Source organism: Indicator indicator, chromosome 4, assembly GCF_027791375.1.
Source record: "Indicator indicator isolate 239-I01 chromosome 4, UM_Iind_1.1, whole genome shotgun sequence".
Lineage (NCBI taxonomy): Eukaryota > Metazoa > Chordata > Aves > Piciformes > Indicatoridae > Indicator > Indicator indicator.
The window spans coordinates 22,341,227-22,355,067 of NC_072013.1; the positions used below are offsets into that span (position 1 = coordinate 22,341,227).

At 45.6% G+C, this 13,841-nt stretch overlaps 1 protein-coding gene across 1 annotated transcript; it reads left to right on the forward strand.

Annotated features, from left to right (window-relative positions):
- The first annotated feature begins 1,102 nt into the window (after nucleotides 1-1,102).
- LOC128981726 (extracellular tyrosine-protein kinase PKDCC-like) lies at nucleotides 1,103-9,209 on the forward strand. The gene is made up of 7 exons (XM_054400661.1): nucleotides 1,103-1,984; nucleotides 2,189-2,311; nucleotides 4,361-4,632; nucleotides 5,754-5,833; nucleotides 5,929-6,033; nucleotides 7,540-7,716; nucleotides 9,106-9,209. The coding sequence occupies exons 1-7, from the start codon at nucleotides 1,103-1,105 to the stop codon at nucleotides 9,207-9,209; spliced, it is 1,743 nt and encodes a 580-aa protein (XP_054256636.1).
- Nucleotides 9,210-13,841: the final 4,632 nt, after the last annotated feature.

A 13,841-nucleotide genomic window follows, 5' to 3' on the forward strand; every position in this document is an offset into this window, starting at 1 on the left:
TGAGAATTAAGCTATTTATAAGCAATCTCTTATATGCATTATTTCTATTAAAATAGTCTTGAGATCACTGGTTGTGATAGCTGCTCTGCTATAATCTCTGAAAACCTCCATTCCAAAGGTCATGATATCAAAGATAAGCTTTGCAGGGAGGTTTCCCAAAGGTTCCTTTGCAGGGGTGGTTTCCAGCAGTGACCTGAGCAGTGTGTGCTCTATGTTATGAGCAAGCCAGGGGAGAAGCAACAGCGTTGCTATAGGTGGAGGGAGAAAGAAGGGGCAGGTGTGGCCAAAGACAGCAGCAACACTGCAGCACTGCTTGCTCATAGTTAGGTCAGACCCTATGAAATTTCACTCACTCTGTCCCACTGGTCTCCTCCAGGTGCAGACAGAAACTGCAGGTTTTCATCAGAGCTGTCCCCTCCAGGAACAGGATAGCAGTTGAAGACAGCAACCACCCTAGCTAGCAAAGGAAGAGTGAAACATGCATCCTCTAGATCCAGGAGGATGCTGCCATGAATCAGGCTATGTATATAACAACAAAAGTGTATCAGCCCATTGGGCTGGTGTTCGAGGACACTTGGTGAGGAGAGTTCACTGCTTGTCACCTGAAGTAGAAGCAGACAAACTTCACCTGACTTTGCCCTGCACTAACACAACCAACTGTGCAGCAGTGCTTGGAGCATGGGCCTGTATAAAGTGGGTGATGGAGCTAAGGCACATCACCATCCCACTCCCTCACAGCCACCTCGGCAATGCTGTCCTTGCCTTCACAGCAACATGTGTCACAGCACAAAGAATCACAGAATGGTAGGGTTTGGAAGGAACCTTCAGAGATCATCTAGTCCATCCCTGCTAAAGCAGTTTTGCCTGGCTGTGCATCACCGGGCTGATTGATTTCTTCACAAATCCACGATAAGGTTGTGGGGAGGGTTTCCCTCTGTGTTTCCTTTTTTTGAGGGGGGTGAGTTGTTTTGGTTTGTTTATTTGTTTTTCAAGAACCTTTAGACAATGTCTTGCTCTTTCGCCCTAACTGGGTGCACCTTCTGATAAGACAGACTACCTGTGTTTGCTTGTTTTAGAAACCTAACGTGAGGTCTGTCAGAGGATGTGTTCTGCGGTAGCTTTACCGAGACTGCCGGTATTCACGCCCACCAAATCAGTGCGTATTGCTGTCAACTGCCGCGCTGGAATAGCGGGGCGGGCGCCTGCCGGGACGTGCCGCTCACTGCTAGCAGCTCCGATTCCCACTCCGTGCCCACCTCTATCAGAATCGCTTCAGCTCCACCACCGCCCGTCCTGCCCTCCCCGTGCGCCTGCGGACGCCCGTCGGGCAGCGGCTGTCCTACAGGGCCGCACCGGCGGCGGTGGGTGGGTGCGCCCGGCGGCGGGGTTCCCGCCCTCCCGCCCCGCCCCGTCGGCGGCTCTCGCTTTCTCGGCACTGCAGAGAGCGGGCGGCAGAGCGGCCGGAGGCTGCTGCGGCGCAGTCCCGCGTCCCATGGCAGTGGCGGAGACGGGCGAGGCGCGGCGGAGCGCCCGGCTGAGCGCGGTGGTGCTGCTGGCGCTAGCGCTGCTGGCGCTGCTGGCCGGCCGCCGCGGTGGCGGTGAGGGGCAGCTGGCCTCCCCGCCGCCGCCGCTCCCTCTCCCGCCGGGCTTGCGGGAGGAGCTGTGGCAGAGGCAACGCGACCTGCGACGCCTGGCAGCAGCGGCGGGCGGCGGGGAGGCGTTGGAGGGCGGGTTAGGCTGCGGCGACCTGAGTCTGGCGACGGGCGTCACCGTGCTGGGCTGGGGCTTCACCAAAGTGGTGGCGCGGGCGGCGCTGGCGGGCGGTGGGGCTGTGGCCCTCAAGTCGGTGCACGGGGCGGGCCGGGAGGTGCGGCAGTGCGTGCAGCGCTACGGGGCGCCGGCGGGCTGCCGCCGCCTGGCCGCCTACAAGCTGATGAAGGAGGTGACGCTGCTGCAGCGCCTGCAGCATCCCGGCATCGTGCAGGTACAGCGGGGCGCGCCGGAGCAGAAGGGTTGCGGGATCTGCTTCCCCGATACGGGGTTTACCAGGAAGGGAGGGGGGCGGACTTGTCCCGAGGCTAAGTCGATCCAGCTGTATTGCCCCTTGTCCTCCCCATCCCCTGGCGGCCCGGGCCTTCTGGCTCTAGCAGCGGCATCGTTCTGACAATCGCTCCTTCCCTCCCGGCAGCTACAAGGCCAATGCTATGATAATAGCAGAGATCCTGAAATAGGAGTCACAGCTATGTTGGAGCTGGGATCGCCCCTGGAAATGATTCAGCTTCTGCAGACCCCCTGGGAGGAGAGATTTAAAGTAAGAAAACAAGTCAAAGGAATTTTTATCAATTGCTTTTAGACCACAAACTGGGTAAATGCAAAGAGCCCGCGGTGACCGCTGGGGCAAACGGGATTGTCATGATGACAATGCTTCCGCAAATTCTCCTTACATCGTTTTGCTTTCACTCCTTTTAAATCACTTGAAAATAGCCCTCCCCTGGCGTCTCGCTGTTAAATCCCTGCTCTCTAAAGCGGTGTTAACGGAGCTGCAGCTGGGAGGAAATGGCCACAGAATGTTGCTCAGAGCTGGGATGGCGTTTGATACCCAGTATTCCACTCCATTGCTAGTTTTCCTTCTCTATTGCTCCGCTCCACGGAGGGGCTTTTGTAGTGAAACCCCTCAGCAGATTGGATCTGACTGGGGAAAGCCACCTGGCCACCCGAGGAGTGGTTTTTTTTCTATGTGTTACCTGTCCTGGGCACTAAGCTGAGCAGCCTGTTGCTCAGCCGTGTGTTTGTATGTTTCTGTTCTTAGCCCTTTGGGTACTGCTGTACTCCAAATACTGCTTAACTTACTTCCTCCCGCTGTAGGTGCTAGGATTGCTTCCCTGTTAGTGAGGTCTGCCTTGACTCCTAAGTATCTTGCATAGGGACTCTTTAAGTTCCCCAGAAACATAAATGACTCCTGACATGGCACTTACTTTGGTTGTAGCTTGTATTACTGTTTGCCTCAAGGTCTCAGTTGGGGTTTCACTGCTGCTTGTTTGGCTCTCAGGAGGAAAGAGGGGATCAAGTGGAAGCTTGGGTACCTTAATGTCAGTAAGAAATACTTTGGCCAAAATAGAAAAATAACAAAAGTCCCAGAATAAAGTCTCTGCCTACATCTGATCTGCAATCCAAGCCAGAGGAGGAGTGTGGCAACTGTGCTCACTGAGCTGCAGAATGTGAAACTGGGATTCTTACGATTGCTTCATTAATGAAGTTAAAATAGTGTCAGAGCTTCCAAAGTAATTTCTACTAGCTTGTGGAGTTCCACTTTTACTTACAAGCTATTTCATATGTCCTCAAATATGCAAAATCTCTGTAGAGCTAGAAACTCATGATGGTGGATTATTTGGTGGTGAGGTCTAGTATTAAGATTTTCATAATCTTTTGACTGATTAAGATACTAATTCAGAACTTAAACTGGCACTGTTTAGTCCTGTTTCTTAATTAGGGCATCTAAATGGATGGGATTCCCCTGTGATGAGCCACATCAGATAGCAGCGATTCTCCAGCTGTTCCAAGTGAACAAACCATTGTGCCTACACAGATTGCTATCAGAGGCAGTGAGGGGTGGCGTGGGTCTGCCTGGCACACCTAGCTGACGATACAGTTTGTTTGATGCCAGGGCTCTCCATACTGAATGAAAACTGCTGAAAAAAGCTACTTGAACAAAGTGCTGGTGCAGCATAAATGCATTTTTCTGGTTCTAGTTTGCTCAAAAATAATTTGGCAAGCTTTCTGCTGGGTCAGGTATTATCTGACCTTTCCCTGCTGCCAGAAAGTTGACATAAACGCAAAAAAGCTGGCAACATATACATTGCATGCTTCAGCTAATTCATCAGAAGCACAGTTGTGTGCTCAAATTCATACTGCTGAATGATCCAGCAAGGCATGAATCTGCTGTTAATGACCATGGAGCCTCAGTCTGTATGGAGCAGCATGAGGAAAGGGAGGGAAATGTATTAATTCTGTGCCAGAGTGGGAAAAGAACATTCTGATTTAATCTAACAAATCAATATAGTTCCTGAAACATGAAGGCTGCTATTGTTTTCTTCACAGCTTTCTCCTCTAGTTCCTCTAACTGCAAATTTTCTTTTTTTCTATACACACATTTTAAAAAATGCTGCTAAACTACTTGCTAGTCAAGTCCTGTGGCAATGTTGATAATAAATTTTGTAGCATACATATAATTACCTTTTAAGTACTACACTTCCCCCCTTCCCCCTTAATTTCATTGAATGCCCTCCCCTTTGTTCTACTTCCAATTTAATAGCTGTTTCTCATCTGTTTTCCCCATGCATATTCATTTTCTCTTTTTCAGATTTGCCTGAGTCTTGTGAAACTGCTGTTTTACTTGGCACATTCCCCCCTGGGTTCAATAGTCCTCTTGGATTTCCAGCCGAGGCAGTTTGTTATGGTGAATGGAAACCTAAAAGTGACAGACATGGATGATGCCAGCACTGAGGAACTGTCGTGCAAGGAAGATAATGACTGCACACTCGACTTCCCTACAAAAAGCTTCCCTCTCAAATGCTCTGCAGTTGGGAAATGTGAAGGAATAAATGAAAAGAAGAATCTTTTCAATGCATACCGGTGTGTCCATCAAGATGGGGGGGAAATCTAGGATGGTTGAGCTCACACACTGCTATGTAGCCTCTAGCACCTTGTGTTTCTTCCATGCAGTGATTCCCCCTCGAATCTCTCAAAGGGTAGTTAAGGATCACTTTGAAGCAAGTTTATTTTCCTTGTAAGGCAGGAATATAGTGTGGTAGGGTCAGAATGAAGACATCTTTCTTCTGATGCTCCCTTTCCCCAAAGCCCTCTAGAAGCTTGCCCCAAAGGTCGCACCTGTGAATTTGTTGTTCGCCAAACAAGCTTTGGTATTTGACATCCATTTGCTGAAAGCAGTGGCAGCATGGGCTACCTTCCAAGGCTCACCAGCTTTGAGCCCCCATTATTTGGAATAGGCCAGCTAGCAATTCACTTGAACCCTGAGTCTCCCTATGAAGACTGTAGGCACCTGTGGAAGAGTGATGAAACAAGTAATGGGCAGTGGCCTGAGACTGCTGCAGCACTTCCTGTAGGCCATCAGCTGAAAGCATGAGGACTTCCACTTAGCATTGGGGCTTGGCAGGTCAAGTACTAACAGAAGTCTTGGCAGATAGAGTGTATTAATGTATTAAGATTTAGTAAGGCAGCCTGAATTTTCAGACCTTGATGTTAAAGGACAAATCCTGCACAAATTATTACAGCCTTACAGTCACTCACTCATATATTGTAGAACAGGAGTTGTCTGGAAGGTTCAGGGAATGAGTTGTCCTGTCTTTCCTGGGGTTATAAGAATGTGAAATCTTTTCAAGGCAAGGGAAAGGTCTTGCATGAGTCTTCTTTTATACAGTTTTGTTTGTTTGTTTGTTTTTGGTTTTTTGATGGGGAGCGCATTGCTTAGTGTGTAAAAATGGCTCAGGGGAATGAAAGAAAGCTCCGTGCGTGAGCAAGATAGATTTCACAGACTGTGCTGCAAGGACTGAGCTGTCAGCCCAACTCACAGGAATGACCTATGAGATGCTAAAGAAGTGCTTAAGCATAACTTAATAACCAAAGCAGACTTACTACTTGCATGTGGATAATCAAGTTACGGGAAAATGTAGATAACTTAATCACTAGGGAAATTAAGTAAGTTTATTCTAATCAGTCTGTGGGATATTTTGCAGGTATTTTTTCACCTACCTCTTGCCACACTCTGCACCAGCAGCTTTGCAGCCCTTTTTGAGTGACATTCTGAATGCAACAGGTACTGGCTAAAACTCATAAGCTTCTTTTTTAGAAGTCTCTAAATGGTATTTCATGGAATTATTCATATTTATAATCTTTTTTATTTGAATGCAGGTGATTTACGATACGGAATAAATGAAACTCTCAAAGCTTTTGAAAAGGTTTTACATCTGTACAAGTCTGGGCTCTACTTGCAGAAAAGACCTCTTCTTTTAAAAGGTACTTGATTTTGAATGCTTTAAGTAACATAAGTACTGAGGGAGTGATGAACTTGGTAACTGGTCAAATTCTGATCTCCCATACATTCAGGCAGGGTACAGTCACTAGGAAAAGCACCGAGAGTGTCCTTTTTTGAGCAGCCTTTTGCTCTTTTGTTCATGGGAGCTATGCATGATTTTATTGTTTTGCAAAGTACACGCAGTGCAGACAATCTGGCCTACATATGGACATATGTTTGCACTGTTTCAAAATACTCTTAATGCACATCAGTTTCTCAAGTGAATATATTTTAATATAAGCAACTAGAGCAGAGTAGCAAACTGAGTGGCTCCTGTCTGTCCTTGGGGTCATCTTGTGCTATGAACCAACAAGTCAGTTTTCTGGGCTGATACTGAAACTGCCAATTTCACTTGGTGGCTTTTGACTGCTGAGCACAGGTTATTATGTGAACATATAGTAGGAAGTTGACAACATTGAGATGTGTGGCAGAGTGTCTTGGGCCTTGGTACCGTCTAAATTTGTTTCTTTTCTGAAGACCATCCTATTTGACCTGTGGATAAATAGATGAGCCTTTATGAGATGCATTCTTCTGAAAAGGACCCACTTGGTGGTAGAGATGAGATTAATCCAAAGGAAGGCTTCAAAAGTGCAATGGTTACTGTGCACATGTAAGCGCGTTTTACTGAGCGTTCAGTTGAGATGGTGTGGTGGTGATGTTGGTGTGCTGAAGGATATCTTTTTATGTGAGAAAGAATGGAATTTGCAACATTATGGACAAAAATATCTGTTTTGTTTGCATTGGAGTACCAGCAGCTTTAGCAGGAATTGCTAGTATTTTCCAACAACACCTACGTGTTCTCTTCACAGCAGGCACAATAGCAATGTGCCAAAAATGATCATCCTAGAAATGTGGGAAGGTGGGGAGGGAATCTTGGCAGTCAGTGAACAATAGCCTGAACATCACCTGCTCAGACTTCTCAGGTCTTTTGTATCCCACTGGAGTAGGACCTGTCCTCCCCCTTTCCCCACTGGGAATCCTGTGCTTTTGAGTGGCACTACGATGGGGTCAGCACCTGCCCCATGTACTGTGGTGCTGGATCTGTGATGAACTGGTTCTGCTGTTGGGGCTGAAAGATAGGAGAGGTTGATGTCAGGTTTGCTTTTCTGGAGAAGAAGCAGAGGGTGTGTGGGTCTGCACAGCAGCCTCCTCATCTCACCCCACACCTGCAGTTGCTGCCTCTCCCTTCACTCCTGAGAGCTCTGCCCTCTCTTATGTTCATCGGGAAATTGATGTCCTTTGCTCCATAGCAGAACCAAAAGCCAAAATTTGGATTTCTTTTAAATTTTGCAGTCCCACACTCTCCGTTTAAGTAGGTCAGTTCAATCTGTCACTGTCACATTTCCTTCAAGAGTTCCACTGAAGTGCAACATACTAAGCACTTAGGGTAACTAGACTCTGAAAGTGCACTTAAAGACTTTCCCTAAACTTCCTCCTTCTGTTCCCAGACTACATCTCTGTGAAGGGCTTCCGAATAGCGGAAGGAGGAGACTACAAGTGCTGGCCCTCCTACAGCCACCTGGGATGCCTGCTCTCCGTTCACAGTGCTGAGGAAGCTGCTGCAATTTGCAACTCCCAATCCCGGTGTCAAAGTTTTATCATCACCCAGGAGAGGACATGGACAGGTGAGCTTGACAGATGTGACAGGACACTGGCATGTGGTGCCCCTGCTTCCCTGGCCACGAGTGGGGGTGATGCTGCCCTCCTCCTCTGTAAGTGCCTCAAGTCTATGAGTGACAAAAGCTGCCTTCCTTATTCTCAAGGAATAATTCTCTATGGTGGGCATTCTAGGATCTCATGAGTTTTAGTAAGGAGGCATGAGGGAGATTATTTTCTACTTCTGCACCTTCTTTTTTTTTTTTTCCCCTACAAATTTTGCACAGGGCTGCTACGTATTGTTAACAATTACACATTTCATGCAGAGATGACTTCATTCTGGTGTTAGGTTAAACAATTTCCGTGGTATGTATAGCTTGCAAGAAGCTGTGGGGTTTTTTGAGATGAGAGAAGCAGTGTCAAAGAAGGTGGTTACTATTGTTACAATTAAAGGAATTGTAGCTTACAAGTTGTTATCCCCTTTATGAAAACTAAAGCCCCAAACCCGTGGATTTCCAAAATATCCCTGTAATTAGCTCTGATTATAGCCTCTTACAGTTAGCATGTTTTCAGGATTACTATAAATTATCTCCTTTAGCTGACACTAGTTGTGGGCTAAATTGTTATCAAGTGAAACACTAAATGAAGTAAATGAGTGTTTTCACTCACAATGGTGCTGAAGAATCACGTCTTCTCAGCTGATACGACATTTTAAAAAAACCTGCAAACCCACAGTTTTTCTGTAGCTTCATGTGCAATTGGCATGTGGCTATTTAGTGACTAAAGAACACTTACTCTGATGTAACATAAATCTCTTATACCAGCAATGGATTGTGTGAGTTGTGCCTAACATCACATCTGGCTTCTGTACGGGGAAGCCGTTAGTTGCTGTGTTTAGTGCCTAGCTGGAAGGAACCCTGCTTTAAAACAGTGTTGGGGATACAGAAGCAGCAGCACATGGATCAGAAGACCCTTTCTGCAGTGCCTGGCTTGGGTGCTGATACTGCCGTTCTACACTGTGCCTGTGGTCTGTTAATGTTTCCCTTCTGACAGTTTTTTTCCCTTGCATTTTTAGAGCTTATCTTCGCAGCCCAATGATGCCAAAAGTGTGTGGTTGAAAAGCTGAGTGCCTTACTTTGCCAGTTGAATTAATGAGAGCTGTGGGAATATGCTAATCCCTCTTAGGACAGCTTGGTAAAGCAAAGTAAGACATAAAAGCCTTTGGGACTCAATTCTGCCCTCCTTGTGCACACTTGCTGAGCATCTGGCGTTTACTGGGAGTGTAAAAGACTTCTATGGCAGGGTGGGGTGACCCTTCACTGAGCAATCAGTGTGTTGCTGTGTTTTTTGCAATAAGTAGCATGGGTAAAGGTGAATCCGTCTCCTCTATTAAACTTTCATGTTTATTTCCTTTCCAGGACGCCCTCTTGCCTCGTTTCAGAGCAGCCTGACTGATTTAATACCAGATGCTAATGCTGTAGTCTATATTAAACAATCGTCTTCCTCAGGAGAAAGACTTTAAAGACAGTGAGATCACATAAAAAAGTCCTGAGAGGAGCAAACCACTGGGCAGAACTTCATCTGCTGAAAAGAATGACGTATTTTATTTTGCATTGGGATGGGATCTCTTTGCCAGCTCTGATTGAGTCAAATGCTGCAATCTCCTTGATCAAAGCTCAAATTTCTCTCTGCAGCCCCACTAGTGCCTTTATCTGCTCCCACACTGCTGTTCCATGTAAATGCTTCCAATTGCAGTCAAATGTCACTAGACTGCAATACCTAGCCATGCTGCTTTGGTAGCCAGCTCGTTAGCCAAGAAATGAAATAGCTGCAAGGGATCCAGCTTGGATAGTGCTTAGTTTATGCAATCATCTCCCTAAATCTATAGATAACACGTGGAGAAGGCAGTGGTTCCTTCTGTAGCTGCTGACCACTGCAAATGTAAAGGACTGGATTCCAGCAACAGGCCCAGCATTGCAGGGTTGAGATCCATAACCAGAGGCTGATGATGGGGTGGTCTTCCAAGGAGGGTTCTGATTCCATTCCTTCCAGGGCAGAGGAGAGAGGTGGTATATAGAGCAATTCTGGAACATTCTAAGTTTGGATGTAGGATTTGAGTTTGACCCTATGTGATTTGTAATGCCAGCTCCCATGTATCAACCTTGAAGGTTTTTCTCTGTTACTTTCTGTGAAAGAGCAAGACATGCAGATTATTTATATGTAAGGCACGACACCGTATGATAAAGAATGACCGTTTATTCTAAACGTGCTGTGTAACTTTTTTCTCTTTGAAGTCTTGACTGCAACCAAATGAGCAAATCCAAGTGTTTCCCACTTTCAGCTCACCTAGCATGATTACCCATTCCTGAGGAGAACCTATGTGTGCTAGATCTAAGCAGTGTATGCCAGTGGTTGTGCTGTGTTTGCATGATCTGGTTCTGCGTTTCCTACTGCAGGATCTCACCTTTAAGCTCATTTGGACTCTTACTCACAGCAATGTCATTGCATGGGGGCTTTCTAATGCACTATAACCCCTGCTGCTAACACTGAGGCTCTGGAACTCTGGTAGTGATATCAATTAATGAGAATTCCTAGGTAACACAACAATAAGGTCTTCTTAGTGACAGCTACACTGCTGCAGGCTTTGTGAAGGCAAGGCTTTTTAAATGGATAGCCACAGACTGCTCTCTCCATTACATTGGGTCCTGTGGAAGTTGAAGGAAAAGTCCTGCCAGGGGTCTGCTATTGTTTTGCATTGACCTCACTGAGCAGGGCTTCAGGCATCTGCTCTGTGATGCTTTACATTAGCAATAGTTAATGAGAGTTTATTCCATATCTCTCAGCCTCCTGAGATACAAATCAGAAGTACGTTCCCCAAAGCAAGGGCATGGGGCAGCCTGGGGCCATCTCAGAGAGGAAGAAACAGAGAATTCAAAAGTTGAAGTGATTCCAGTTTGTGTTAGAAAGATCTTCCTGTCTTAAAAATCTGTCTTGGTAAAAAAAAAAATGATTGCATATTTCAGTTTTGTGATGCTTCTTTCATGTTGCAGATTTTTCTGTTGAGTTTTCATTCTATGATTACTTGCCAAGCAGGCAGGTCCAGCCCCTTGGCAGATGGTGCAGGATATGACAGGGTCACTTGTAAAAATGTAGGTTTCAGCATCAAACCTTCAGTTTGAGCTGGGGAGCAGAGACCCTATCATCTTGCCTTGAAAGTTTTGAGCACAGGATGTTTAACAAATAATAGATAAATCATAATCAAGTCAGAGTCATCATAAAAAAAGGGAAGGCAGGGTTCAAAGAATCCCAATGCTTGGTCTGCTGTTGCCACAGCTTGTGGCTTTTGAGCACCCCCTGCAAATGAGTAGGTCCATCCTTAGAGCTTGGACCCCCGTGAGCAGGCAAAGAGCTAGGGCACAGGTATACATTTAGGTCTGATGCTGTTCACATGCTGGAGACTTGGAAGATGAAGCAAATCTGCTGGTAAAAGTTAGGTACTGATTCTCCTCATACTTCTGTGCAGTTCTCCATGGCACCTAATGCCTAGTGGGCATGCCAACTTTGGTCTGATTTGAAGGGACATTCTACTGCAGCCCAATGGAGCCCAGTGAGTGCTGGGTGAGGGAAAATATTTTATCACTCTGCTGCATCTAGAGCTTTAATTTGACATGCATTTGAGGAAATATAGTCCCTGGAAAAAGCAGTTCCCAGCCCGCTTTTTCCCAGCTTCTTGCTGTTATTGTTTGCTAAGAAACCTTTTCCAATGGCCATGCTAGTTTAAAAGCATGCAGAATCCATTCTCTGCTAGCTTGCAGTGAGCAGCTTGTGACCCCTAAGCTTCAGGCAGCTCATGAGTGGCTCAGGTGCAGGTTCTGGGGCAGGTCTGTGTGGAGCACCCAGGCTGATACAGCCTAAAGGCGAAACTACAGGAGAGAGCATCTTCCATACAGCTTTTGGGCCCATGTGACTGTCCCATCTCATTCAGTCAGTCTTTATTCATTCTAACCTTTTGTTAAATTATAACTGCCTCAAGCAACTTTAGACTTTCAATGCCAGTGAAAATTTCAGCACAGAGATAAAAGCTCTATTTCAGTAACTATGGTACATACAAAACTCAGATATAAACATGTGTTGCCCTTAAATTTCCCAGTTGCTGGAGTCAATTTGTCTCTGCTATCGTTGATCAGTATTTCAGCCACCATTGTGGAATATGTAACAGAGGAAAGTGCTTGGAAGGAAACAGCAGGAGATCAATTACAATGGAAACCATGTGTGCTGGAGGAATAATATTTACCTAACTGTATCTATCACATCTTCCCAAAGGATGCTGCCATTAAGAGAGAATGGATATGAAAATGTTGCCTCTGTAGATAAAAGGAATATAATTTTGTAAACACAAGCTTTAATATTCTTAATTAATTCCATATTATAATAAGAGAGATAAAGCCACATACATGAAGGATATTACCATGTATTCCAAAGACATAAACCACAGTTTAATAAGTAGCAACAGATGCTGCATGACTTATGTTCAGTATGTTTGCACAGGCGTTTGCATGACTGCTGACCTCATGACAGAATGAGGAGCAGAGCCAGGGGGACAGAGCCCAAATGCAACTCCTCCTGCATCAGACAAGGTTTAAATAACAATGAAAGTCTTACCTGAATTCTTACACGACATATTCTGCAAACTTTGGTGATGCTCTAAGCAATATTCAAACAGATGAGCTTTCCAGTTATTTTGGGGAAAACCCAGGAATTTATCACAGGCAGCTGTAGGCCCAAGTTGCACATCTGAGTAACATTAATTTTGGTAAGGTCTCAAGCAATATTCAAATAGATGAGCTTTCAAGTTATTTTTAGGAAAAACAGGAATTTATCACAGGCAGCTGTGGGCCCAAATTGCACATCTGAGTAACATTAATTTCTGTAAATTCACGTACCAAGCAATGATCTTTGTGGCCTGAAGTAAGAGCACTTAGGTTTGAAAGAGCTGGTTTGGGATCCATTTCGAAGAATTAGTGAAATGTAATTTCAGTATGCAAAACAGTCCATCATGCTGCCTTGGTAGGACTTCAGAGATAATCTTCACCCCTAACTATACCAGTTACAGCAATCTTTCTGTTTGGTTCCATTGTCTCAGTGTACCAAAGTGCCACCACCAGCAGTGAGGAAAAGATGATGGCAAAGGAAAATTCAGAGAACATAATATTATGAGCCCCTCTCACTCCTCTGTAGTGTGTACTTAGTCCAGGATGGTGGATTTGCCCTGAATGATAGTTCTTGGCTAACTGGAAATTGTATCAGATTATATCAAACAGGTCTGTGCGCACCAAGGACAGGTGATAGCTGGAGGGATGAGCTGTCAGACTCTGCTTGAAATTCAGCACCTGCCTTTGTGTGAGAGCTCCAAGCAAGGGATTGTGATACAGAGCCTTTGGACCTTCAGCTCTCCTGGCGGGACAGCCCAGATGACAAAACTCCTGGGTTTGCTGTTAGGGGAGACCTCACGACAGAGCTTTGGAGGAGATGGTGATGCTGATGGATCTTTACGAAAAGCCTTTCTTGGCTCCAATTGATGTCCATGCATTGCACACACTACCACAACTGCCCTATCCTTCTCCACCCCCAAATCTGTACCTGAGCATTGCAGGATGAGGTTTATCCCTCCTGTCATTTACTCACCCTCTACTCCCCATGTGCTATCCCAGCCCATCTACTTGTTAATTCCTTGTAGACCCACCCCTCAACATTCATACACAGCCCCATAGCTTCTTACTCTTGCAGCCAATGCATAAGAGGTGGTATGACTGAGGAGCTCTTTTTGCTGTACTGTTAGAGGTGAAATAGTCCTGCATGTGGCAGGTGACCACATCTGAAAGGTGTAACCACAAGATCAGCCTGTATTTGATTTGTAACCTCTCTTTTCATTTACCATCAATGATTTCTAGATTAGTGAGTGCTAAATACAACTTAGTAATAGCCTCCTGCAAACAACCAGGGTTAAACGTGTGCATTAGAACCACAGTGTCTTAACTGCATTGTGTTAGTCACATAGTGCCTCACACCCAAGGCTTAAGAAAATACAAATTTCTACATTACATTATGTTTATCAGTATTTATCCTCAAACTGCATCAAAGTCAATGGTAATCT

Bases quoted from the DNA above. Each gene is read 5' to 3' on its own strand.
- LOC128981726 (XM_054400661.1), top strand. From the start codon at position 1,103: ATGTGTTCTGCGGTAGCTTTACCGAGACTGCCGGTATTCACGCCCACC. The intron at 5,834-5,928 runs GTACTGGCTAAA...ATTTGAATGCAG, and splicing joins TGACATTCTGAATGCAACAG to GTGATTTACGATACGGAATA. The intron at 7,717-9,105 runs GTGAGCTTGACA...TTTCCTTTCCAG, and splicing joins CCAGGAGAGGACATGGACAG to GACGCCCTCTTGCCTCGTTT.